Here is a 27012-nt window from a genome sequence, read left to right on the forward strand (position 1 = left end):
AAGGGCAAAAATTCAGTATCATTCATTTTGGTGTCCTCAGTGCCTGTTCTCAGAGAATGCCTATTATATGAATAAATAGCGCAAAAGTAAATTATAGGAGAAGAGTAGATCACGCTCATCTAAACTGCAAGTCTGACAAGTTGACATCCAAAAGAAAGGCTCTCCTAAATAACCTCGCCACAGAAGTTTGGGTGACTTTTGTAGTTCTGGAGGAAGCAGAGGCAAAAATGAAACCTAAAAATTATTTGTGGGTTGTTAAGAATTTTTTCTCATGGAGTAAACAAGGTCTATAGCTGGGTTCTTTTCATATGAGGGAATGACAGAAACACAGCTGGTTCTAACTTTCAGCTTCAACTGAGTGACTGGAGCTCTGCTGGTGAAACAGGAACTTGTATTTCTGCCCCTGACATGCATCTTGGAGGTGTCAGCTCATTGTCCCTGTGATCACATAAATATTTTCTTAAGAATCGTTTTTGATCTTGTGAGCCTCTAACTAAATGATTAACCATGCAAAGTTGGCCATTTGGGGTAATATTGAAGCTTTTCCCTTGAGGGCTATTGACAGGTGGGAATGTGCCCACCTCCATGGGTCTCTGGTTTTCTTGTCATACTTGAAACTCAATGACAGTTTAAACTTGGGATAATCACTTAACTAATCTATTGAGTTACCAAGTTAGTTATTCCCACTTTGCATGAAGCAACCTTGAAAACGATTTTCCTAAAGCAAAGTACATCCAAACTCAGTACCTTCTTAAGAACCTTTGCTGAATGAATAAATGAATAATTCACAAAAATATAACATATCTTTAATTCTTACTCAGAGGCAGTTTAAGCCTCTTTTGTAAGAGTAGGCCCCAACTTAAGATAACATAGGATAGTAAGCGTGCTACAGAAATTTCTGTACGGAAACATGGTCTGCTATGAAGCTGGAAGTGAGAGGACATTATATCTGACCCAAAGAGGCTTCAGGGCTGCTGAGCATGGGGCCTGAAGTCAAGGTCCCTCGTTTCATTAAGAGGTAGTCCAGGAGTGCATGACACCTGTCAGACTACTGAGACCCAGATGAAACTAGGCACTTTGCACAGGGGCCTTGCCTAATTAAAATGGTTCTTTCTTTTTCTGAGTTCCAAATAACTAGTTTCCTAACCCAGGGTCTGGATAGCAGTGCCAAACGGGAGTACCTTCACTGAACTTCCTCATGAGGTTATTTCTATCCTATTGGAATGTTTCATTTCAGGAGGGTGAGGAAGGGAACTCTTGAATTTGTGTACTTAGTTTAATGTTGTGGTGCAGCTTTAACCATCTGTTTAATGGGGGATCTGTTTTCCAGATGACTATACATGTGGAAATGAGAAGTTTTTGGAGTGCGTTTTTTTCCCCTTTAGAGGGTGGTTTTTCATTTAGTCTCTACATTCGGGGTAAAAGGTCCTCTAGGGAGCCTTTTCAAAGTATTTGAAGTTTGTATCTGATTTTGGAGGTGAGTTGGAGGCCTATCTGTATATGACAGACACATGTTTCCAACAGCTACACGTTCACAAGAACTGAGAGCCATCGTTCTGTGTCCATCATTCAACACTGATCTCACATTCGTGTTCATATCAGTATCTTTACAGTTTGCTCCCAGATATATCTCCCTAGTTTCCCTTAATAGGTTTTACAGAATTTGCAGTGTATTCAGTGGCAGATGACCACATGTAGAGTCACTTAACCACATCTTCCACTGCAACGCAGCCTGCTCTTGTTTTCTGTTTTCGTTTAGATTCCATCTTTTCGAAGATTTCATTCCTCGGCACTGTCTCAGTATCTCACATGCTTTTGGGACTTGGTCCTATTACCCTCCTATGTTTGGCCATGGTCACCCCCTCAGGGTTGTGTTGTATCTCACAGCTGCTGTGTAGGATTGACATATACAGTTTATAAAGCTCTTTTCTGTATGTTGACAATCCCTGGTGTGATACTGTGAGTTAGGCAAGGTGGGTATACACGTCGTCCTCGTGTCACAGTGGTAAGGCAGCATGGTTTTTGAATTTGTTCACCCATGAATTTGTCTAATTTGTTGGTAAAAAATGGTTATGTATCAGCTGTTTCATAGGGTCAGCTTAATATAAAGTGGGAGTTAGGCAGGACCAGAACTCAGGTCTTCAGCCCCCAAGTCCCAGGGACTGTTCTTCATACCCAGTTATCCCACTTTGAATCAGTTTCTTCTAGGGAAATATCTGCAGAACTGAGATGGCACCCACCAGACTTCTTAATTGTAGTCACTACCGGGAAAACAAGCAAAGGAACTGGTGTCAAGCTCTGGTTCTAGTGATTGGTGGAGATTTGGTGATTTGGTGGAGATTGTTTCGTGCTAAAAGTAAAGCCACTAGATTAAATGTTTTTTTTAATGGATTATTCTTAATTATTTGATAGTTACTTTACATTATTCAAAAATCAAAATAAAATTTAAAAGAAGTTTAGATTGAGAAGTCTTGCCACACTTGTACCTTGCTCACCCCAGTATCCCCCAATACATACCATCTATAAGGTGATCATTTGTATTAGTTTCTTGTGCATCCTTGATAGTGTGTTTTATATAGATACAGGTAAATATGAATATGTACTATTATTTTTCCCCATCTTTAAAACAAAAGGTAGTAGCCATATATACACTATTCTATACCTTGTTTTTATCACTTACTTATATATTCCTGAGAGCTTTCCACTTTAGTATAGGGGGAAATAACTTTACAGTTGCAAGGATTCTAAGTATATGCTATAGTTTATCTACTTTTCTATAGTTGGAAATTGGAGCTATTTCTAGCATGTTTTGCATTTTACACTTTGTTGCAATTAATAGCCTTTTACATACATCATTTTGTACGTATGCACCTATATCTGTCATTTATTCCCCGAAGTGGAATTGATGGGTCAGCAGGAAAAATCATTGATAATTTTGTTGCCTAATTGTCCTGCAAAGGGCTTGAATTGTTTGTACTCCCACCATTAGTGTATGAGAATACCTATTTCTTCATATCCTCATGAAACAGAGTGTGTGAGATGAGATAAGACATAGGAGGTGAACAGTCTTTTACCTCATCTGTAGTTTGTAGTGGGAACATTCCACAGTTCAAGAGCTGGTGCAGGTATCAGATTAGTTCCAGTGGAAACAGTGCCTCACCATGGCCATGGGCTTGCACCAGCTCTAGTGACACACATGGAATGGACTCATGTTGCCACTTGCAGAATTTCCTATAGCAGAAAGTTGATTATGCATTCATTATTCACCTAACTAGCAATGCTGGATCTGAAGAGCACAACAGTGTTTTTTAGAACCAAAAGATAAATAAATAGTTTCATCACAACACACTGTCTAACAGGCTTTCAATGCTCTTTTCTCAGCTATTAACATAATTTCAGGGACTGAGTTCAAGAGATGTATCCCACATCACAGGGATGTCTTGCTAAGCTTGGAACTTTCATACTCAAGGGATGCTTTTTTGAGGAATGATTTTGCATTTCCCCCAACATTTGTAATTAAATAATTAGTACTTGATAAGATAAATTTAAACTGCCAAAGTACAATATAAACGTTGAACTATGATGCAATATTGCTAGACTTCTTCCTTAAAGTTGCCAAGTAGTTTCCTGCATTAGGCAAATAGGGGATCATATAAAAACACCATGATTTACAGCCTAGATAACATCTCACATTTCGAGAAGCACATATTCCAGGTCATCCTCACATAACTCCTTACCATTCTCATTAAACAGGTTGATTCTCAGTCTTATTTTTCTCTAAGGACAGAAAAAAAAAACCCTTCATTTTCACTGTATAGAAAAGTGTGGTAAATGGAGCTGGGCACAGCGGTTATTCAATTTAAATGGACATTTTTTTTTTATAGAATTTTGACAGGGCCACTTTACAGGGGAAAGCCACTCCTCTTCCCCTTTATAGAACAGTTGCACATGGACAGTTGCATTGATGACTGTATCCGGTCTACACAAGAGGTCATTCCTGGGCATAAGAATGGACTGACAAAACCTAGCCAACACACCATTGACAAATACACATTTTCTTTTGTTAATAATACCTGTGAAGCCTTTCACAACAGGCATTTCCAGTTTTGTTTTCAGGCTCTTTGCAGCTGCTCCTCTAAAAGGCTCCTCTCTTCCCAGAGCTGACAATGACCAGAAGCAAGGTGTTCTGTCTTTTGTGCCATCATCATCTAACTTGCCACGTTTGGGATGTCAGCCCAGGTATCAGTTTTATATCAACTCAGTATGGCTTGTGGGTCTGGTTGCCTTTGTTATTCATGCCGAGGGCCTCTGGGCATCAGTTTCATGTGAGAGAACCCATTCCATGACCCTCCTTCTTTTGGCTGTTTTGACTCGATGGCTTTTGTTGGCACAGTCTGTGAATGTCTGATGCTCTATCCGTGCCAGACCACCTGTTCTGCTGTCTCTGTGGTCTGAACTAGTTGTCTGAACTACTCCTTGATAATCAATTTGAGATTATCTTGCTCTACCTTTCTTTTCAAGTCCCATCTCAAGTCCCTCAGCCACATTCCCAAAGAACATGACAAACGGATGGGTCGCAAGTCATGTAGCATAGGGTGTCAGACCACCAGGTTTTGAAGGGATTCTGTTTGGGTGCCAAAAAGAAAGATTTTATGTCACCATGATTTTTTTTTAATGGCCTGTTGACACTTAGGCCTTAATTGAAAGCATTCTTACTCAAGTAGAGTTGACAGAGGAGTATTTGGTAGTTGTGGTTGCTGGTCTGAAAACCATGTGGCTCTGTTTCAATACTCAAAGAGATCTTCTCAGGGGAAAAAGTTCTGACATCTCAAATAAATGACCTTCATGCATAGTTTTGACACGATGCTCTATTAAGTATGTGTGTATGGTTGGTACCTTGTGGTAATAATTCAATACGGGGAACAGAGTAGCAACAAAGAAATATTAGGGTTATATTTAACCTCTGTGGAATTAGTGTGTAAACAAACTGCTTATCAGAAATGATCATATGGGGCTTTGTTTAAATAAATAAGAAACTGGCACACAGGGTCTGCAGGATATCTCTGCCAAGCAGACCACCCTCACATTATAAGACACCACATCCATGTCTGACCCCATATGGAAAGAGGCATAGCAAGCCAGCACTGGTTCATATTCCCTGTCCACCACATAATGGGTTTGTGATCTTAGGGAATCCACCGCAACACTCTGAAACTCTCAGTTTCCTAGCTATAAACGGTGGATAATCAAATGATCTACCTCACCATTAATAAATGTTAGCTATTTTTTAATCAAGTTTAATACAAAGAGAAACATTTTATTTTTCCAGCTGCCTAGAGCATCTTCCAAAATCCTATCATCAACAAATACTATATTGTATTTATTATAGCAACTGTGTATAAATGGAGTCCCTGTCCTATGCTTAGATGAAATATCTTGGCATTTGAGTTTGCATGTCTTCTATAGGAATCAGTGTTCAGTGAAAATGGGTGGAGACAAACAGATGTTCTCACAGTCCTGTTATTCACAGTACCTCCAAATCAAATATTTCCATGTAGGTGCATTCTAATGGCTTAAATGATGCGGATATTTTCTGGCCAGCCATATGGATCTTTTGTCATCTAAGATGTTCAACTCCAGGCAATATTCAACTCTAGGTAATACAGAGAATACCACAAAGATATTCCTCAAGAAGAGCAACCCCAAGGCACATAATCGTCAGATTCATTAGGGTTGAAATGAAGGAGAAAATACTAAGGGCAGCCAGAGAGAAAGGTCAGGTTACCCACAAAGGGAAGCCTATCAGACACAGCAGATCTCTCAGCAGAAACCCTTCAAGCCAGAAAAGAGTGGGGGCCAATATTCAACATCCTTAAAGAAAAGAACTTTCAACCCAGACTTTCATATCCAGCCAAACTAAGCTTTACAAGCGAAGGAAAAATAAAATCTCTTGTGAACAAGCAAGTACTTAGAGATTTCACCACCACCAGGCCTGCTTTACAAGAGCTTCTGAAAGAAGCACTACACATATAAAGGAACAACCAGTATCAAGCTTTTCCAAAAATATATCAAAAAGTAAAGAGCATCAACATAATGAAGAATTTACACCAGCTAATGGGCAAAACAGCCAGCTAGCATCAAATGGCAGTATTAAACTCATGTATATTATTATTCAAATTGGATAAAAAGCCAAAACCCATCAGTATGCTGCATCCAGACCCATCTCACATGCAACGATACACAAAGACTTAAAACAAAGGTATAGAGGAAGATTTACCAAACAAACAGAGAGCAAAAATAAATTAATTAATTAAAAGCAGGAGTTGCAATTCTTGCCTCTGATAAAATAGACTTTAAAGCAACAAAGATCAAAAGAGGCAAAGAAGGACATTACATAATGGTAAAAGGATCAATGCAACAAGAAGAGCTAATGATCCTAAATATATACGCACCCAATACAGGAGCACCCAGATACATAAGACAAGTTACTTATAAAGAGACTTAGACTCCCACACAATAATAGTGGGAGACTGTAACATCACATTGTCAATATTAGACAGATCAATGAGACAGAAAATTAACAAGGATATCCAGGACTTGAACTCAGACCCGGAACAAGTAAATTTAATAAACATTTATAGAACTCTCCACTTCAAATACACAAAACAGACATTCTTATCAGTACCACATCACACCTATTCCAAAAGTGACTATATAATTGGAAGTAAATCACTCTTCAGTAATTGCATAGCATTTCATAGGTTTAAATGAAATATTGGTTGGCTGCTTGTTTATTATTTTCTTCCCTTATTCCTTCCTGTCTTCATTGTTAAGCATAATTATTGGCATAAAAGAGGTTTTCAATACCCATTTCTAGACTGCCTTCTAGCCTGGGCAATAAAGCAATACTCCTGTTCTCTCTCCCTCTTTCTCTTCCTTTTTCTTCCTCTCCTTCATTCTTTTTTTTTTCTCTCACTTCCTTACAAAAAAAAAAAAAGATAAATCTGTATTTAATTCAATCTAACTGTTCTCTTAACTTAAAAAAAAAAGATGTTAATATTTTCCTTATATTTTATAGTAGTTCTGGAGGATAGCCAGTTTCTTGAATAGGGTCCACATGGCTCATTATGCACAGGGCCTGGAAACTGCCTTACGCATGCTGTTGAGATGAACAGTGACACTTCAGAAGAGCTGGGAGCTGGGGTAGAGCAGTGGCTAGGAGAACATATTCAATTATTTTTCCACTTGCATTAAGCTACAAGTAATGAGCACTTTCCTGTGCTTTACAGTAAGTAATTAAAAGAAATTATAGAGTTGGATGCAAAAATAACCCGAAGGACAACTGGATGTGTGGAGCCACCAGTTTTCTCTATGAGCGCACAAGGTTAATCCTTGTTACTGCTCAGAATGCTGAGTTTCCACAGAAAGGGTTGCAGGTCCACACATGTTTTGGCGTCTACCCACACACTTCTGTAAGGCATGACTGTGCATCCCAGAAGGTCTATGCTGTGTGCCTCTGCGTTTCAGTGGAATTTAACAAACCAACCCCTGAAAATGGTTTCATAAAAGTGAGTAACAGAGCTAATAGCCTTCTCTCGCTAATTTTATCTTTCCCTCAAGATTTCTTGATAATAATTTGAAAAGGAGTGTTATTCTTTGGCCTCTGAGGCAACTTACCTTTCCAGTTTCTTCTCTCACCTGTTTTCACCTCTCTTGCTTTTTTAAATTTAATGTTCTATGTATTTCAGAAGATAGGATCTAACCTAGTGCGGTCCCTTCATCAGGTGATAATTATTATCTCATTTTCATTTTGGCCCTCTGAATTAATGACATTGAAGCCTGGCAGTTTGATCCTAAGATGGGTTTAATTATGTACAGATACTCTTTCTATAATGGAAATTGCTCAGATAACTAATTAACCACAAGAATACACTGACTATGGAAAATTTCAGGAGCACTGTCTGTGGAAAAACTGGGAAGGGCATGTTGTCACCACAGCTCTGGGGTCTATTAAAAGTGTGGTTATGTAGCACTGGTGTCTAGTGAGGCGTTGGCTCTCAACTGTCAGAATTCCCATAGCATTTCATGGCAGAGAGTCAAGATGTCCAGCAATACTCTGAAAGCAACCTGTTGATTAAAGTTGTTAATTCTGAAGAAAATGATTGAAATAAGACATGGGTCTTAACTTTCTTTCTCTTTCTCTCTTTTGTAAAAAAGTGTGATTGTTCTGGCAAGTTCCCAGTCCTCACATAATGCCAACATCTTTTCTTAAAGGGGGATTCCGTTTAGCCTTGGGTCTGACAGTTACTGCCTCTTCTCCCCTTAGGGACAATGAATGCAGTTTCATCACCCTTGCTTTCTTTTCTTTTTCTTTCTTTTTTTGTTTTTGGTACAGAACATGCTTATTTTTGGATGCAGGGACTTGAAAGACAAAGCCCCACCTGGCTTTCACAACATCTCCTGTTAGTAGGTGTGCCTTGTGTGTAATTTGAAGGAGGCAGTCCCTTAGCTGTGTTTACACTATACTTTTCAATGTGGGGCTGAAGGTGCAATCAACCATACTTGAGATGCTACCTGGGAAAACAGGGTTCTGTGTCATCTCAGCCCCACCCATTTGCAAATGATTTAACAGCAGCAGTATTAGGGTTCCTAGTGCAAGTCATTTGCATTTGGACCCGTGAACTTGGTGACTTCTTGTTGTATGGAAACAATCTTTGCAGTCTTTTGTAAAAAGCCTAAACAGTGGACCAGTCTCCAGTTCTACTTGGCAAAGCTGCCCCCATCAAATCCCTCATAATGTTCAACTTAAAACATTTTACTTTTCTCTGGAAGTCTAACTTTTTTTCCTTTTTTAAAAAACCATTTTAAGTACTTCAGTCTTGAATTAAATGATCCCAAATATTGGACACCAGCTAAGAAATTGAATTACCTTCTGGGAACCTTATTGAAGAAGAGAGATATTGTTTGGAGAGAGGGTTTTGATGCTTGATACTTACATTTACTGTTTTAAGATTTCATTGTTGTTGTTGCTGCTGCTTTATTTTGTAAGTTTCGTTTCTTTAAATTTCATGGTATTTGGTAGGAGAGATCTGGATCTGTTGGTTTCAGGACAAGTCTAGAAATAAGAAATCTGCCTTGAGTGGGTGAGTTGGTTCGCTCTGTGGCTATTTTACCATTTAGGACCAAAAGAACTCACAAGGACAAGAGACATCTGGCTAAAAGTAATACCGGTGTGACTGGACATCTACTACCTGCCATAAATGGTCATATCATTTCCAGTATGATGCTGATTGAGTGAGCGATATTAGGCTATGTTCAGGGATCAGAGAGGCTAATTATGCTTATATTGCCTTGTAGCATTGTCGTAAAAATTAATGATTATGTAGATGTCCACATTTAGGTCATCAATACTCTAAAAGTTCTGATTGAACCAATCATGTTTATAAGTAGCTTGTACTTTCTAACATAATAACAATAGTGGAAAAATTAGTTGACATAAAAAGAGTGCAGATTTTACTTAATACCATTACAAAAGCAAAGGCATTTTTCCACATAAATGTCCCCATAAAACAAATGGAACCAAAGAGGAAAGATGACAGGTAACCCCATGAAATGCTAAGAAAGTATCATAATACTTAAGTTGACTTTAACCTTTTATTTCCTTATCCTAAGCAGCTTCTTTTCTCTTTATCATTTAGTCTAGTGCTTCTAAACTTTGATAAGTAAAGAAGTTATTGCACTAAATAAATCTTATTGAAATGCAGGATCTGATTGAGTGGGGTAGGTGGAATGAGGGAGGGGAAGTTGAGATTCTGCATTTCTTAGAGGCTTCTACATTATGTGAAAATGGCTAACCCACGTCAACACTGAGAAGTAAGGTTTCACTTAATTTCAGCCTGTGGAAGTTTATCCCATATGTACATTTCCTAAAACTCTAATCTCAGTCCCCATAAGTTTCTCCTTTAGTTGAAATATTTTTAGGAATAAATTTGAATTGCATTAACATACAATTTATAAGTGTAACACTCAAAAAATTACTTGAAGTTTGAGACTTTAGGTTGAGTAAAATCAATTTCATACTTGAAAATTTTCTATAAATTCAAAAGTCTATACATTTAAGTACAATTTAAATGCCTGTGTTACAATGACATTTGTTTTTCTAGCTCTCTGTGCACCATTTCCAGAGTCATCATCCCTATACAGGAAAATTTTTCTCACATGATTTCATGGTAAACTCATTAAATATGATGCTTACTTGGTAATGTCTCCAGGTTCTTTATTACGGAGTGGGTCACTGAAACTTCATGGAACAAATTGGAAATTATCTTCTTAATTAATGTTACTGTATACCATGTATGGGAATTTGGTAAATATTATATGGTTTTCAATAACATAGTAGACAGAATGTTGTTAAATCTAAACTTAACTTTAGTGAATTGTAACAGATCCCACCTGAAAATTCTAAAGAAAACAGAATCCTATTATCATCTATAATCTCTCTTTTTTTTTTTTTTGGTTGTCATCTATAATCTCTTTATATATATATATATTTTTTTTATTGCATTTTAGGTTTTGGGGTACACGTGAAGAACATGCAGGATTGTTGCATAGGTACATACATGGCAATGTGGTTTGCTGCCTTCCTCCCCATCACCTATATCTGGCATTTCTCCCCATGTTATCCCTCCCCAACTCCCCATCCCCCACTATCCCGCCCCTAGTTCCCTGCTACAGACCTCCGTGTGTGTGATGCTCCCCTCCCTGTGTCCATGTGTTCTCATTGTTCAACACCCACCTATGAGTGAGAACATGTGGTGTTTGATTTTCTGTTCTTGTGTCAGTTTGCTGAGAATGATGGTTTCCAGGTTCATCCATGTCCCTACAAAGGACACGAACTCATCATTTTTTATGGCTGCTTAGTATTCCATGGTGTATATGTGCCACATTTTCCCTGTCCAGTCTATCATCAATGGGCATTTGGGTTGGTTCCAAGTCTTTGCTAAACAGTGCTGCAATGAACATTCGTGTGCATGTGTCCTTATAATAGATCGATTTATAATCCTTTGGATATATACCCAGTAATGAGATTGCTGGGTCAAATGGACTTTCTAGGTCCTTGGGGAATGGCCACACTGTCTTCCACAATGGTCGAACTAATTTACACTCCCACCAACAGTGTAAAATTGTTCCTATTTCCCCACATCCTCTCCAGCATCTGCTGTCTTCAGATTTTTTAATGATCACCATTCTAACTGGCGTGAGATGGTATCTCAACGTAGTTTTGATTTGCATTTCTCTAATGGCCAGTGATGATGAGCATTTTTCATATGTCTGTTGGCCTCATATATGTCTTCTTTTGAAAAGTGTTCATATCCTTCACCCACTTTTGAATGGGTTTGTATTTTTCTTGTAAATCTGTTTTAGTTCTTTGTAGATTCTGGATATTAGCCCTTTGTCAGATGGGTAAATTACAAAAATTTTTTCCCATTCTGTTGGTTGCCAGTTCACTCTAATGATTGTTTCTTTTGCTGTGCAGAAGCTCTGGAGTTTAATTAGATCCCATTTGTCTATTTTGGCTTTTGTTGCCAATGCTTTTGGTGTTTTAGTCATGAAGTCCTTGCCTATGTCTATGTCCTGAATGGTTTTGCCTAGGTTTTCTTCTAGAGTTTTTATGGTGTTAGGTTTTATGTTTAAGCCTTTAATCTATCTGGAGTTAATTTTAGTGTAAGGTGTCGGGAAGGGGTCCAGTTTCTGCTTTCTGCACATGGCTAGCCCGTTTTCCCAACACCATTTATTAAACAGGGAATCCTTTCCCCATTGCTTGCTTTTGTCAAGTTTGTCAAAGATCAGGTGGTTGTAGATGTGTGGCGTTGTCTCTGAGGCCTCTGTTCTGTTCCATTGATCTATATCTCTGTTTTGGTACCAGTACTGTGCTGTTTTGATTACTGTAGACTTGTAGTATAGTTTGAAGTCAGGTAGTGTGATGCCTCCAGCTTTGTTCTTTTTGCTTAGGATTGTCTTGGCTATGCAGGCTCTCTGTTGGTTCCATGTGAAGTTTGAAGTGGCTTTTTCCAGTTCTGTGAAGAGGGTCATTGGTAGCTTGATGGGGATAGCATTGAATCTATAAATTACTTTGGGCAGTATGTCCATTTTCATGATATTGATTATTCCTAACCATGAGCATGGAATGTTTCTCCATCTGTTTGTATCCTCTCTTACTTCGTTGAGCAGTGGTTTATAGTTCTCCTTGAAGAGGTCCTTTATATCCTTTGTTAGTTGTATTCATAGGTATTTTATTCTTTTTGTAGCAATTGTGAATGGCAGTTTGTTCTTGATTTGGCTCTCTTTAAGTCTGTTATTGGTGTATAGGAATGTTTGTGATTTTTGCACATTGATTTTGTATCCTGAGACTTTGCTGAAGTTGCTTATCAATTTCAGGAGATTTAGGCCTGAGACAATGGGGTCTTCTAAATATACAATCATGTCACCTGCAAATAGCGACAATTTGATTTCCTCCTTTCCTAATTGAATACCCTTTATTTCTTTTTCTTGCCTGATTGCTCTGGCTAGAACTTCCAATACTATATTGAATAGGAGTGATGGGAGAGGGCATCCCTGTCTAGTGCCAGATTTCAAAGGGAGTACTTCCAGTTTTTGCCCATTCAGTATGGTATTTATTGGCTGTGGGTTTGTCATAAATAGCTTTTATTATTTTGAGATATGTTCCATCGATACCTAGTTTATTGAGAGTTTTTAGCATAAACAGCTGTTGAATTTTGTTGAAGGTCTTCTCTGCATCTATTGAGATAATCATGTGGTTTTTGTCTTTGGTTCTCTTTATGTGGTGAATTACGTTTATAGACTTGCATATGTTGAACCAGCCTTGCATCCCTGGGATGAAGCCTACTTGATCATTATGGATAAGGTTTTTGATGTACTGTTGAAATCAGTTTGCCAGTATTTTATTGAAGATTTTTGCATCTATGTTGATCATGGGTATTAGTGAATAGCCCCATCCTCCCTTGACCTCAGGGTTGGAGTCTCTGAAGCACTTTCTTCCCTGCTATTCTTAAGCACTGGGTGGATCTGACTGCCCAAAGAGGGCACTGCCTTTCCCCAGGGTCACACAGCAATGAAGGGAGACAGATGCAGGAGAGGGGACCTAGATGGGCAGGCAGCCCCGCACCATCTCCTTGGAGTCCTGAGGGGCCCAGGCCTTAGCCTCATGAGAGAACTGAAAGAAAGGAGAGAGGGTTATGGGGCCTGCAGGACACGCAGAGAAAAGTTGGTTCTGCAAGCAGGGAGGTGGGTCACGAGCCCCAGCACCCTGAGCTGCGGGCACAGCCAAGCGGAGGCAGCATGCTAGAGAGCCCACTGGAGTGCCCCCAGCCTCTCCCCCAAAGTCCTGCTGAGCCATTAGAGGCTGTTGTCTCGGTGGCAGCTGTGGTGTACAAGCCAGCACCCAGCATTCCTGGGCAGTGTTGGTGGCTGCAGCAGGCCCCAGCATTCAGACAAGCCGCTCCTCTGGCGGCAGCTTGAGGTTGGGGGTCGGTGGCACATGGGCACCAACCTGCTCCTCGCTGCTGGGCCAGTATCCCAAAGCTTCCGCACCAGCAGTGCCAGCCCCACTGCCAGGAGCAAGGCGGCCAGGGTGGAGAAGACCACGATGATAGCAGTGATGGCCCCTTGAGACAGGGCGCCATGGGAGCTGGAGCTGGGACTGGTGTGTGTAGGCAAAACAGTGCTACTCTCATATGCAGAAGGGGTTGATATTTGGCCCCATGCTCAGCCCCAGCAGGCCAGCAGGAGCGGCAGGCCCAGTGCCAAAAGCAGCCCCAGGCCGGGGTTTGCCATGGGCTGGGTGGCGGGTTGGCAGCGCCGAGGAAGGGGATTCTCACACGCGCCCCTCCTACCGCATCTCTGGCCGGGGGCACTTGCGACAGGGCACCTGGCCCAGGCGTCTTTGACCTAGCTCAGGTTCCTGGTCTGTGTCCCTCCCCTTGAACCCTCGGTCCATTCGTTGGGCTTTTGGTCCGAGCCCACCGGCTCCTAAAGAGGTTAAACTTTTACATGGAATGTCAACTGCCATTTGGGTCCCATAAATAAAAAACTGTTGTTTTAAAAAATAATCTTTAAAAGTATTTTCAGATGACCTCATTTGCTATGCAAGTGACTTAAGTGTGCTTGATGCTAAGAATTCTTCGTTATAGACTGGAGATGTGCTATGAAGGCAGTGTTGCTCTGTGACAAGGAAGCAGAAGATGAGGGCAAGGTTCAATGTGACTGTGAGTTCTGGGTGGCTCTGGCTTTAAGGGAGCCTTCATTGGTCACAGCAAAACGGTTGTTTTCTTAGGGCAATAGTGTCTCTGTCACCCAGGCTGGAGTTCAGTGATATGATCAATCGGTCACTGTAGTCTCAACTTCTTAGTCTCAAGTAATCGTCCCACCTCAGCCTCCCAAGTAGCTGGTACTATAGGTGTGCACCACCATGCCTACTTTTTTAATTTTTAAGTTTTTGTAGAGACATGATCTCACTTGCTGCACAGGCTGGTCTCTAATTTCTGGGCTCTAGTGATCCTCCTACCTCAGCCTCCCAAAGCGTTGGCATTACAAGTGTGAGCCACTGCACCTGGCCCTTTGTAACCTTCTTGGCAATGCATTCTTTTATTCCCTAACTGGAAGTAACTTCTCTTGATAGAAGCACTAAGTGCCTGGGGTCAGGAGTCAGATAGGATGCTCTCTGCCCAGTTCTGGCCTTTGTGCCAGGCATTTTTTATCCTTCATTCCAAAATTCATGACTTAATTTCAGTTTACCTTTAGACTTACTGCTCTTTGTTTAATTGCACCTCCCTAAATACTATACAAATATTTCTAGCACAAAGAGAGTTGAGTACCTAGTTTGTGCATGTACTGTACAAATTGTTCTAGGTGGTAATTCAGAGGAGAATGCCCAATGTCAGTCCTTATCCTTTGCTCCTTATCAAGCAAAAACAAATGTCTTTGTAACAGAGGCATTAAAATTTACTCTTGAAGAAAGGTAGAACACCTGCCAATAAAAAAAAAAAAATCCTTGTTTTTCAGATATGGGGAGCAGGGGTGTAGTGGGAAGTAACAGAGGATCAGAGCTTTGGTGCTTTCTAACAAAGATGCATGTAAACTTATCTGTCAAATTAATGATTATGGAAATCATACTTGTTTTTTCTTATGGTAGTTATGCGTAGATACCACTTCAGGTATGAACTAAGAGTCAGCAATTTATCTGACACTTAGTGAGTTTAAGTGATGTCTGCAAGTATCAATCAACACCACGGACACACCAGGGGCTCAGAGCGTACTGTGGTATGAAGGACTGTGTTTTGTAGGACATGTATTTGGATGTTCTTGGACATAAGCTACATTATGGCTAAAAACAATATTTTTAAAGGTACCTTCAAAGCTTTGGAATATCTGCATTTTCAGATATCATTTACTAAAATATTTATTAATTTTGCTTGAATGGCCATCTGGATAAGTAGGTGAGTATCTGTAATGACCATTACTTTTTTTCCATTTTATTTATGAATTTCAGTGGCTATTTTCTTTGAGTTCTGTCTTTGTGGTTTTTATTGAGGTGGTGTTTTCTTGTTTGTTTGCTTAGTCTTCTTGGCTAAGCAATACATATATGATGGGAAAATAATGTGTAAGTAATATGGAGGAATGAAAGAAACTAGTCCCTGTAGTTTAAGGCCTACTTTCCTTTGGAATCTGGGGTTCTGAACCTGTTCTATCAGGGGAACAACAGTGAGTAAATGAGTTGATTAAAAATGCTGGTCCTCTCTCCTCCTGTACCAAATGGGGATAATTATAGTTACGTGTACCTCTAGGGTCCTCTGAGTCTTAATTAATTAATATTTGCAAAGTGTTGGAGATATTTGAATTAAAAGTACTGAGCAGTGTAATCAAAATTCATTGTAAATATAATTGGATCAGTTTGCAGTTCCACCTTTCCTCTGTTTTTCTCTATCTTGTTCTTTCTGCCAACCCAGACGACTACTCAGCTCTGAACACTCTCTCCACCACTTTTCTTTTTGCAACTCACTTCAGCTTATACGTAAATAAACTAATGGATTAATTAATTAAATATAGTCAGGCCTTTAACCCCACATTTAAGTAACTACTTGATATTTATTTTTAAAACTCCATAGTCACTAAGAGTCAGTCAATTTCTTTCTTTCTTCCAGTCTGTCATGTTTTTCAGGTCTTCCTTCACATGACAATAAACTGATCTTCCTACAGCATTCCCATGCTCAGAAACTCTCATTGGCTCTTTGGTGCCTTTAAAGGCAACATCTCAACTCTTTGGCATTCCCCCAGAGGCTTTCAAAATCCGGTAATCATTCAATCCTGTTTTTCACTGTTCCCATTCTACACTCTTCTCCCTAGACATTTACTCTATGCCATGCACCAACTGTAGGGTACATTCAAACTCTTTACAATCTTTTTTTTGAGACAGAGTCTCTCTTTCACCCAAGGCTGGAGTGCAGTCACATGATCATGGCTCACTGTAGCCTCAACTTCCTGGACTCAAGTGATCCTCCCACCTCAGCCTCTCAAGTAGCTGGGACCTCATGTGTGCACCACCACATCTGACTAATTTTTTTAATTTTTAAGTTTTTGTAGAGACCTGGTCTCACTACATTGCCCAGGCTGATCTTGAATTCCTGGACTCAAGTGATCCTCCTGCCTCGGCCTCCCAAAGTATTGGGATTACAAGTGTGAGCTACTGCACCTGGCCCTTTGCAACCTTCTTGACAATGCATTCCTTTATTCCCTAACTGGAAGTAACTTCTTTCTCTTTAAAGAGTTTTATCTGTACCTTTTCTGGGTCATTTGTACCTTTATATTCCAGTTACATGTTATATATGTCCTACCTCCCTCCTAGACTATAAGACTGGAAAGTAGACTTCATGTGTGATGAATGAATGAACAAAAGGAAGTCTAACATATGGATGCAGTGAACTGGATGCAAATTAAATATTTTTAAATATTGATTTGCAAGATTTCATTAAGGTCAACTCTTAATAGGTTTGCATCATATATGTTAGGAACCAAATATTAATAACTTCTTCAGCATTACTATTATCTCTGTAGCCTGTCTAAAATGAGCAGCCATATCTTTAAACTGTTTTCTGTGATTACACACTCACAGGTAAAACCCAACGGGGACAAACAAGACTTTGCTTTTTTTATTATTATTATTACATATGCCTGAATTATCTGTACTGTTGTTTGTTTTCCCAGCTTTGGCCATAGAAATTTAGTCTTAACATGCTAAAATTTTTGCAATGCTTTCTCTTAGAAAAAGACCACATTGTCTGAAATTTCATCCACTGAAGTAATCAAGCCTTAAAGCTGAAGTGTCTTGGGTCACCTACGAAGTAGTATCTTAAAGGCACTCCCTTTAGAAAGTTGGGCTCCAGGACACACATAGCTGCAGAAACTGTGTCCACATTTTATAAGCTCCTTCATTGTCATAGCCACTCTCTTCTCTTTGGCTGATATTCTAAAACTGGCAGCACATCCTGATAGTAAAAGCTTGGGGCCGGGCGCGGTGGCTCACGCCTGTAATCCCAGCACTTTGGGAGGCCGAGGCGGGTGGATCACGAGGTCAAGAGATCAAGACCATCCTGGTCAACATGGTGAAACCCTGTCTCTACTAAAAATACAAAAACTTAGCTGGGCATGGTGGCGCATGCCTGTAATCCCAGCTACTCAGGAGGCTGAGGCAGGAGAATTGCCTGAACCCAGGAGGCGGAGGTTGCGGTGAGCCGAGATTGCACCATTGCACTCCAGCCTGGGTAGCAAGAGCAAAACTCCGTCTCAAAAAAAAAAAAAAAAAAAAAAAAAGCTTGGTTGAAGAGATAGGTAACCTATTAGCTTTATGGCATTTAACAGTTTACCTAACCTCTCTGAAGCATAATTGCCTCATCTACGTAATGGGGATAATAATACCCATCCTGTCTCCTTGTAAAAATCAAATTAGATGATGCCTGTGAAGTTCTGTAGTCTCTTAGACAAATCCAAGTTATGACTACAGCAAGAGTAAAACAGCATGTTGTCATGGACATTCTCTCAGTGGAATGTCTAAGACTTGTGAGTCATGCTTAAAGCTAAACTTGATATCTACTTCATTCATTTTCTTTTTAGTTCTATGTACTGTATTGAATTTCCTGAGAGTGGGGCTAAGAAAGCCTTCCTAGCATTTTATAGATGTGGTTGAATTAATGGTTGTAAGCCTTAAAGCAGAATTAGACAACATCAATGAATTTATTAAGTGTAAATAAATAATCTACTTAGCAATATTGTGCAGCCTCTTTATCTTATGTGTGATAAAGACTCATCTGAAGGCTGAAAATGAAGAATTGTCCTTGAAGCTCTTATTTACTCTTTTATGATTTCCCAATACAGTATATAAGGTTACTTATTGAAAGCTTAGCAGAATAAGAAACAGGAAGTTAAAAGGCTGAAAACTACAAATTTTGCTATTATTGTTATTACTATTACTGACTACTTCCCAAGTCTCTTATTGATCTGTTAGAAACAGAGCTACACAGGAAATAGTAGGACAGTTAGTATGTGGTAGTGTTATTTGCTTTTTAATTATTCAAGTAAAGTTTTACCCGTTAGAGGAACTCAAGAAGTTGCTCGTGGCTGATAACTGCCATCTGTCAAATTCCTTACAGCAGGGGTCCCTAACACCCAGGCCATGGGCTGTTACCAGTCTGTGGCCTGTTAAGAACCAGGCTGCACAGTAGGAAGTGAGTGGCGGATGAGCAAGCATTGCCATCTGAGCTCTGTCTCCTTTCAGATCAGCAGCAGCATTAGATTCTCATAGGAGCATGAGCCCTACTGTGAACTGCACATGCAAGGGATCTAGGTTGTGTGCTCCTTATGAGAGTCCAAATCCTTATGAGAATGTAACCGATGATCTATGGTGGAACAGTTTTATACCAAAACCATCCCCCCGCTACTCCCAGACCGTGGAAAAATTGTCTTCCACAAAACTAGTTCCTGGTGCCAAAAAGGTTGGGACCACTGCCTTAGAGTTTATAATTTGGGGCTAGCACAGCCTGTATTTACCTAAGAATTTCAGCGAGTTCACTGATCTTTCCAAACGAAAAGGCTTCTTATGAAAATTATACCCAAACCGTCTTTTCTCTTAGTTTAATAAACCCGTCAGTAAGTTTTTACTGAGTACTGCTATTACATTTTTCTGTGTTAAGCATGGGGCTCAGACATGATCCATTTCCTCAAAGAACTTACCTTCCAGATGAAGGCTGACCAGAATGAGCAAATATGGTTAACAATTAACCAGTGAATAGGCCAGCCTGGCCAACATGGTGAAAACCCATCTCTACTAAAAATACAAAAATTATCCGGGCATGGTGGCAGGCACCTGTAATCCTAGCTACTTGGGTGGCTGAGGCAGGAGAATTGCTTGAACCTGGGAGGCGGAGGTTGCAGTTAGCCAAGATTGTGCCACTGCACTCCAACCTGGGTGACACAGCAAGACTCCATCTTGGCAACACAAAACAAGTGAGAAGGGAATCAAGTACTACATAAGATGTAATGTGGAATTTTAGGGAAGGAAGGCAGTGTATGCTGGAGTAATTAGAGAAGGGGACATGCGTGATTTGATGCTTCAACTGGATCGTGAAGGATAAGCAAGATTTAAGCAGCGACCGAGAGGGAAAGAGAAGAGTTTGCCAGAGGAATGGAACAAGTCAGGAGGCAGTAATGTGTATGGAGCTCCAAGGACTCCGTCCTGATCAGAGCAGAAGTGACGAAGCATTGAGTAATATGAGAAAGTTAGCTAAGAAGGGTGAGGGCAGATTTTGGAGAGTGTTGAATATCAGATAGAAGACATTAGATTTGAGCAGATAGAACAAAAAAGCCATTGCAAGTTTTTTTTTGTCAGTTTTTGTGTCAGAGAATAATACTATGAGAGTGGTTAGTCAGGAAGAGGTCATCAGAGTTGAATGGAGCAGAAAGAGTGTCTGATACAGCATAGGGACATTGTGGTCACAAAATGAGGTGGTGAGGGCTGAGCCAAGATAGTGGCAGTGGGATAGATAAAAAGGGATGGCCAGGAGAAATATTTTAAAGGAAAAATTAACAGGACATCTTCACTGACTGGATTAGAAGGCTATACAGGAAATATATTGTCAAACTTGATTCCAGGATTTCCGTCCTATGCCTGGGTTGTCCATAATATCAGGAAACCATTGTTAGAAACAGAAAAGGTAGAAGATACCACTGTTCTGACAAAAAGTATTGAGTTTGGTGTTACATCCACTTGACTTCAAGGCCTTATGAGTGAGTAGGCAGTTAGAATTGCAGAAGTGACAGAGAGCAGGGCTTGCAACGTGGGGTTGGATTTTGTCACCATTTTGTTAGTTCCTAATTCTATGCAGATGCTCAGCTTGAGGAATGCCCATGTTTGGGCTTCAGAATGAAAGCCAAGTAATATTTCCTCACATGCCGGTATTTCCTCTAAAATATTTGCTTGTGGAATTGAGAAAACAACATATAAAGCATTAATTATTTTTCTGATAAAACAGTTATTAATAGAAAGATAAGACCAGCGAAAGGCAGAGTCAAGTAGAAGCCAAGTATAGAAAAAGGTATCATTCAAGGACTCATTACTGTAGTGGTGATAACAATTTTCTAGCAGCTTAAGATGCCTCAGTACTTTGGGCCATTTTTAAATAGTTAGTGTGGGCACTTAGTAAATAGGTATTAAATTAACTATAGTTCATTAATTTGGTTTTTTTTGAGACAGAGTTTCACTCTTGTCACCCAGGCTGCATTTTTGCTTTCTTAGTGGTATACAAAATGTTATGTTTCACAATGGTGTTATCTTAGATTTGATTAAATATGGTATTAAAAGATAGCTGATCACAGAAAGTCTCTACTAGTGTGACATAGTTGGCTAAAGTATTCCAAATTTGCAATCTTTCATTAACCTAAATAAGAAGTACCCCTTGGGTTGTTTTTATTTGGACTTGGAATATTAGGAGAAAGCTTTTTCATTCATTGGTATGAGTACCATCTGCCAGAAATAGAAACCCCCATGGAAGATCTATTTCTTTGATGGTGCAGGACTCAGAACATTCACAAATATTTAGTTATTAGTAGAATAGACATCTGTATTTTATTCAAACCAATTTGCACTTCCTAATCTGAGACCATTGTGCAGTCTAAGCAGTTCTAAGCATGTTTGCTATTCACACAAAGTGAGAGTAAATATAAAAGAAATTAAACAAGGGATGGTAATAAAATCTTTTAGTGGTTGAAAATGTTATTTCTTACAAAAGTGGAGAACATTTGCTTTTCAATATCAGAGTTTTCAGCCATTTCCACATTCTGTCTTATTGACTGGAGGTAGGTTGCCTTTGCATTCAGTAAAACTTTATGGGCAGAAACATAGTTCCTTTTCCTACTTACTTGAATAACATGATGGCCATTGCATGTATGTGTCTTTGTGTAAGTCCATGCCTCAGAACTGAGAAATAGGAATAAAATTAGTGTCAGGGCTGGGGATGCTACTCTTTGCTGCTGAGGGACACAATACTTCAGGTAAGTGATTCTGAAGTCCTTCACCACCTGACGGTAACCTTGGGTTGGTCTATAGGTACGTTTTCATTTTGCTTGTTCATCTATTTTAATTGGCTTCCTAGAGCATGCTTGTAGATGTAGAGCCAAATTTAGAGCAGAGCAACCCTCTGGCAAACAGGAAAAGATTAATTTTGTGGTATGCTTTTAAGGGACTTCCCAGGAAACTTCAACAGCAGAAAAAGAAGCACTAGCTGCCTATTCCAAAATGTGTAAAATACTACTCAGTTTTCTAAAAGTAGGATAAATTCGGAGTGCGCACGCATGTGCATGCGCGCGGGCACACACACGCGCGCGCGCGCGCACACACACACACACACAGAGGACCACATCTCCAGTAAAAGGAAAAGTTGAGCTTTCTTAACTAGATGTGTTCATTAGCCAGAAAAAGCCAAGGAGTGAAGGGTTTTAGAGAATTTGAGGAGGAGATAAAGTGGAGTCTACATATGGGAGGCATTTGAAATTGACTTAAATGCCTTCTTAATGCTGACTTTTTCAGTTTTCTCTTTAGCAGACACATTGTTTTCATGATACCAGCCCCAGGCATAGACACATCATTAAAATGAACATGTCGAAAATGATTTCTGTTTAGAAATAAGCAAAACATTTTCAGTTGTGACCACCCAGGTGTAGAAGAAAGAACAGTGGAATTGGGAGCCCTGAGTTCTAACATAAACTTTCTTGATAACATGAGGCAAGTCTTCCATGGCCTTTGGTTTCCTTATCTGTAAAACAGGATGGCTCAATGAAATTATCTTTGTTCTTTGCTATAATAGAGTATCTCTGTGGGAAGAGGGGAAAAAAGTCAATTTAAAGGCTCCTTATAGCTCCCAACTGCTGTTTTATTGTGCTATTCATGCCTAGACATCACATAGCTAGAAAGGCCCATCAGACCCCTCAGGCCACTGCTGTTCCTGTCACACATTCCTGCAAAGGACCATGTTGCTAACTTGAAAAAAGTTACTATTACACTTCCAATTGTTGCTTAGTAACGTTTCTGATTTTGTGTTTCTTGTGACAGCATGAGCAGAGATCATTAAAAATTAAGCTTACAAAGCTGCTGAAGTGGGAGGAAGGAGAACTTGAAGCCACAATTTTTACACTTGCTTAGAAGCCATCTAATCTTAGGTTTATATGCTAGATCTTGGGGGAAACACTGCACATCTCTGGTTTATATTATACCACATACAGCACACTACTGACATTGATTTGTGTCTGGTGCAGCTGGAGTTTATCACCAAGACATAAAAAAAACCTTGACCCTGCAGAATAGCCTGGAATTACAATCAGATGGGCCACATGGCATCCTGTTGAAAGAAAGCCCTAATCAGTTTTCTGTCTTGTTTCTGCTTTCTCCCTATAGTTCCACCAGGTGAGAAGAGTGATGACCATCCTTTTCCTTACTATGGTTATTTCATACTTCGGTTGCATGAAGGCTGCCCCCATGAAAGAAGCAAACATCCGAGGACAAGGTGGCTTGGCCTACCCAGGTTTGCGGACCCATGGGACTCTGGAGAGCGTGAATGGGCCCAAGGCAGGTTCAAGAGGCCTGACGTCATCGTTGGCTGACACTTTCGAACATGTGATAGAAGAGCTGTTGGATGAGGACCAGAAAGTTCGGCCCCATGAAGAAAACAATAAGGACGCAGACTTGTACACGTCCAGGGTGATGCTCAGTAGTCAAGTGCCTTTGGAGCCTCCTCTTCTCTTTCTGCTGGAGGAATACAAAAATTACCTGGATGCTGCAAACATGTCCATGAGGGTCCGGCGCCACTCTGACCCTGCCCGCCGAGGGGAGCTGAGCGTGTGTGACAGTATTAGTGAGTGGGTAACGGCGGCAGACAAAAAGACTGCAGTGGACATGTCGGGCGGGACGGTCACAGTCCTTGAAAAGGTCCCTGTATCGAAAGGCCAACTGAAGCAATACTTCTACGAGACCAAGTGCAATCCCATGGGTTACACAAAAGAAGGCTGCAGGGGCATAGACAAAAGGCATTGGAACTCCCAGTGCCGAACTACCCAGTCGTACGTGCGGGCCCTTACCATGGATAGCAAAAAGAGAATTGGCTGGCGATTCATAAGGATAGACACTTCTTGTGTATGTACATTGACCATTAAAAGGGGAAGATAGTGGATTTATGTCGTATAGATTATATTGAGACAAAAATTATCTATTTGTATATATACATAACAGGGTAAATTATTCAGTTAAGAAAAAAATAATTTTATGAACTGCATGTATAAATGAAGTTTATACAGTACAGTGGTTCTACAATCTATTTATTGGACATGTCCATGACCAGAAAGGAAACAGTCATTTGCGCACAACTTTAAAAAAGTCTGCATTACATTCCTTGATAATGTTGTGGTTTGTTGCCGTTGCCAAGAATTGAAAACATAAAAAGTTTAAAAAAATAATAAATTGCATGCTGCTTTAATTGTGAATTGATAATAAACTGTCCTCTTTCAGAAAACAGACAAAACACACACACACACAAACACACACACACACACACCAAAAATTTGAACCAAAACATTCCGTTTACATTTTAGACAGTAAGTATCTTCGTTCTTGTTAGTACTATATCATCTGTTTTACTGCTTTTAACTTCTGATAGCGTTGGAATTAAAACAATGTCAAGGTGCTGTTGTCATTGCTTTACTGGCTTAGGGGATGGGGGATGGGAGGGTATATTTTTGTTTGTTTTGTGTTTTTTTTGTTTTGTTTTGTTTTTAAGTTCCCACAGGGAGTAGGGATGGGGAAAGAATTCCTTCAATATGTATTCTGGTTGATAAAATATACATTTGTATGTTGTGAAGATGTTTGCAATATCAATCAGATGACTGGAAAGTGAATAAAAATTAAGGAAACTGAACAAAAAAAATGCTCACACGCCACATCCCGTGATGCACCTCCCAGGCCCCCGCTCATTCTTTGGGCGTTGGTCAGAGTAAGCTGCTTTTGATGGAAGGACCTATGTTTGCTCAGAGCACATTCTTTCCCTCCCTCCCCCTCTGGTCTCCTCTTTGTTTTGTTTTAAAGAAGAAAAATCAGTTGCACGCTCTGAAATATTTTACCACTGCTGTAAACAAGTGAACACATTGTGTCACATCATGACACTCATATAAGCATGGAGAATAGTGATTTTTTTTTAGAAAAGAAAACAAAAAATAACCCCAAAATGAAGATTATTTTTTATAAGGGGTAAACATTTGGGTATATCATGGTAAAGCTTAAAAAACTCACAGTTAAAGCTTAATAATGTCTTGCAATACCTTGCAAGCAAAAGGGAGAGCCCTGTATGAACCCAGAAACACCTAGATCAGAACAGGAATCCACATTGCCAGTAACAGACTGAACAGCCATATGGAGGCTATGTGGAGCTGACATAGCATTTACCGGCAGTGCAGGAGGAATTTCTGAGTGGCCATCCCAAGGCCTAGGTGGAGGTGGGGCATGGTATTTGAGACATTCCAAAAGGAAGGCCTCTGAAGGACCCTTCAGAGGTGGCTCTGGAATGACATGTGTCAAGCTGCTTGGACCTCGTGTTTTAAGTGCCTACATTATCTAACTGTGCTCAAGAAGTTCTCAACTGGAGGACCACACTCAAGCCGACTTATGCCCTCCATCCCACCTCTGGATAATTTTGCATAAAATTGGATTAGCCTGGAACAGGTTGGGAGCCAAATGTGGCATTTGTGATCATGATTGATGCAATGAGATAGATAGAAGATGTTTGCTACATGAACACTTATTGCTTTGAAATTAGACTTGAGGAAACCAGGGTTTATCTTTTGAGGACTTTTGGTAAGGGGAAAGGGAACAGGAAAAGAAACCCCAAACTCAGGCTGAATGATCAAGGGGACCCATAGGAAATCTTGTCCAGAGACAAGACTTCGGGAAGGTGTCTGGACATTCAGAACACCAAGACTTGAAGGTGCCTTGCTCAATGGAAGAGGGCAGGACAGAGATGACAAAATTTTGCTCCCTAGTGAAGGCCACAGCAACCTTCTGCCCATCCTGTCTGTTCATGGAGAGGGTCCCTTCCTCACCTCTGCCATGTTGGGTTAGAAGTCAAGTTGGGAGCCTGGAATAGTGGTTCTTGGAAAAATGGACCCCCAGTGAAAACTAGTGCTCTAAGCCCATTCAACCCATTTCACACCTGAAAATGTTACTGATCACCACTTGGACCAGTGTCCTTGAGTATCAGAAAGCCCCAAGCAATTGCTGCATCTTAATAGGGTGAGGGATATAAGTAAAAGAGGATGTTCGCTACGACCCAGGAATGAAGATACTATCAGCAAAGAATTTCAATTTGTTCAGTCTTTCATTTAGAGCTAGCCTGTCTTTCACAGTACCATCTGAATACCTGTCTTTGAAAGAAGAAAGACTATGTAGCGTAGGTTTGTTTTGTGTCGTTTGAAAATATTATCTTTGTAATTATTTTTCATACGTAAGGAATGCTTGGAATATCTGCTGCATGTTAACTTTATGCAGCTTCCTTTTGAGGGACAAATTTAAAACAAACAAACAAAAAGTCCCCATCACAGTCTTAAAGGATTGCAAGGGCCAGATCTGTTAAGTGGTTTCATGGGAGACACATCCAGCAATTGTGTGGTCAGTGGCTCTCTTACCCAATAAGATACATCACAGTCACATGCTTGGTGGTTTATGATGTTGACCTAAGATTTATTCTGTTAAAATCTCTCTCTGTTGCTGTTTGTTCTTGTTTTGTTTTGTTTTGTTTAAGTCTTGCTGTGGTCTCTTTGTGGCAGAAGTGTTTCATGCATGGCAGCAGGCCTGTTGCTTTTTTATGGTGATTTCCATTGAAAATGTAAGTAAATGTCTGTGGCCTTGTTCTCTCTATGGTAAAGATATTATTCACCATGTAAAACAAAAAAATATTTATTGTATTTTAGTATATTTATATAATTATGTTATTGAAAAAATTGGCATTAAAACTTAACCGCATCAGAAGCCTATTGTAAATACAAGTTCTATTTAAGTGTACTAATTAACATATAATATATGTTTTAAATATAGAATTTTTAATGTTTTTAAATATATTTTCAAAGTACATAAAATCTGGGGGTTCTGGGTTTTTTTCTCTTTACTGTAAAACAAACATGAAAACATGTTTTATTATAAATACGTGTGTTCCTTGCTTTAAGACTAATCTGACTAGTTTTAGCAACTAAACAGCCCTCCAGAGAGGATACTTATTTGAAAGCCTGGGAGGCCAATCCTGCAGTCTGTGAGCTTCTGAAGAGTTATAGGATTCGGTTTGTCTTCCATGGTGGAAGATGGGAGTGTCATTTTCTCGGACACTTGGAAGTTTTACCCCTTTGAAGTGATAT

General features: G+C 39.8%; 1 protein-coding gene and 1 pseudogene across 9 annotated transcripts in view; one reads left to right on the plus strand and one right to left on the minus strand.

The window, feature by feature from the left end:
* Positions 1 to 26794, plus strand: part of BDNF (brain derived neurotrophic factor) — a 74959-nt gene extending 48165 nt beyond the window's left edge. For 8 of the 9 annotated variants that reach the window (XM_012452242.2, XM_012452244.2, XM_012452245.2 and 5 more), the window contains exon 2: positions 23018 to 26794. In XM_012452242.2, coding sequence (XP_012307665.1) covers positions 23018 to 23785 — 768 coding nt within the window. In that variant the 3' untranslated portion in view covers positions 23786 to 26794. Of the gene's footprint in view, positions 1 to 7346; positions 7569 to 23017 lie in introns of those variants that run through there. The other variant, XM_064365080.1, reaches the window with a different exon arrangement.
* LOC105717220 (protein crumbs homolog 3-like) lies at positions 13163 to 13854 on the minus strand (annotated as a pseudogene).
* Positions 26795 to 27012: the final 218 nt, after the last annotated feature.

This window comes from Aotus nancymaae, unplaced genomic scaffold, assembly GCF_030222135.1.
Source record: "Aotus nancymaae isolate 86718 unplaced genomic scaffold, 86718_ANA_hifiasm-v0.15.2.pri h1tg000059l, whole genome shotgun sequence".
Lineage (NCBI taxonomy): Eukaryota > Metazoa > Chordata > Mammalia > Primates > Aotidae > Aotus > Aotus nancymaae.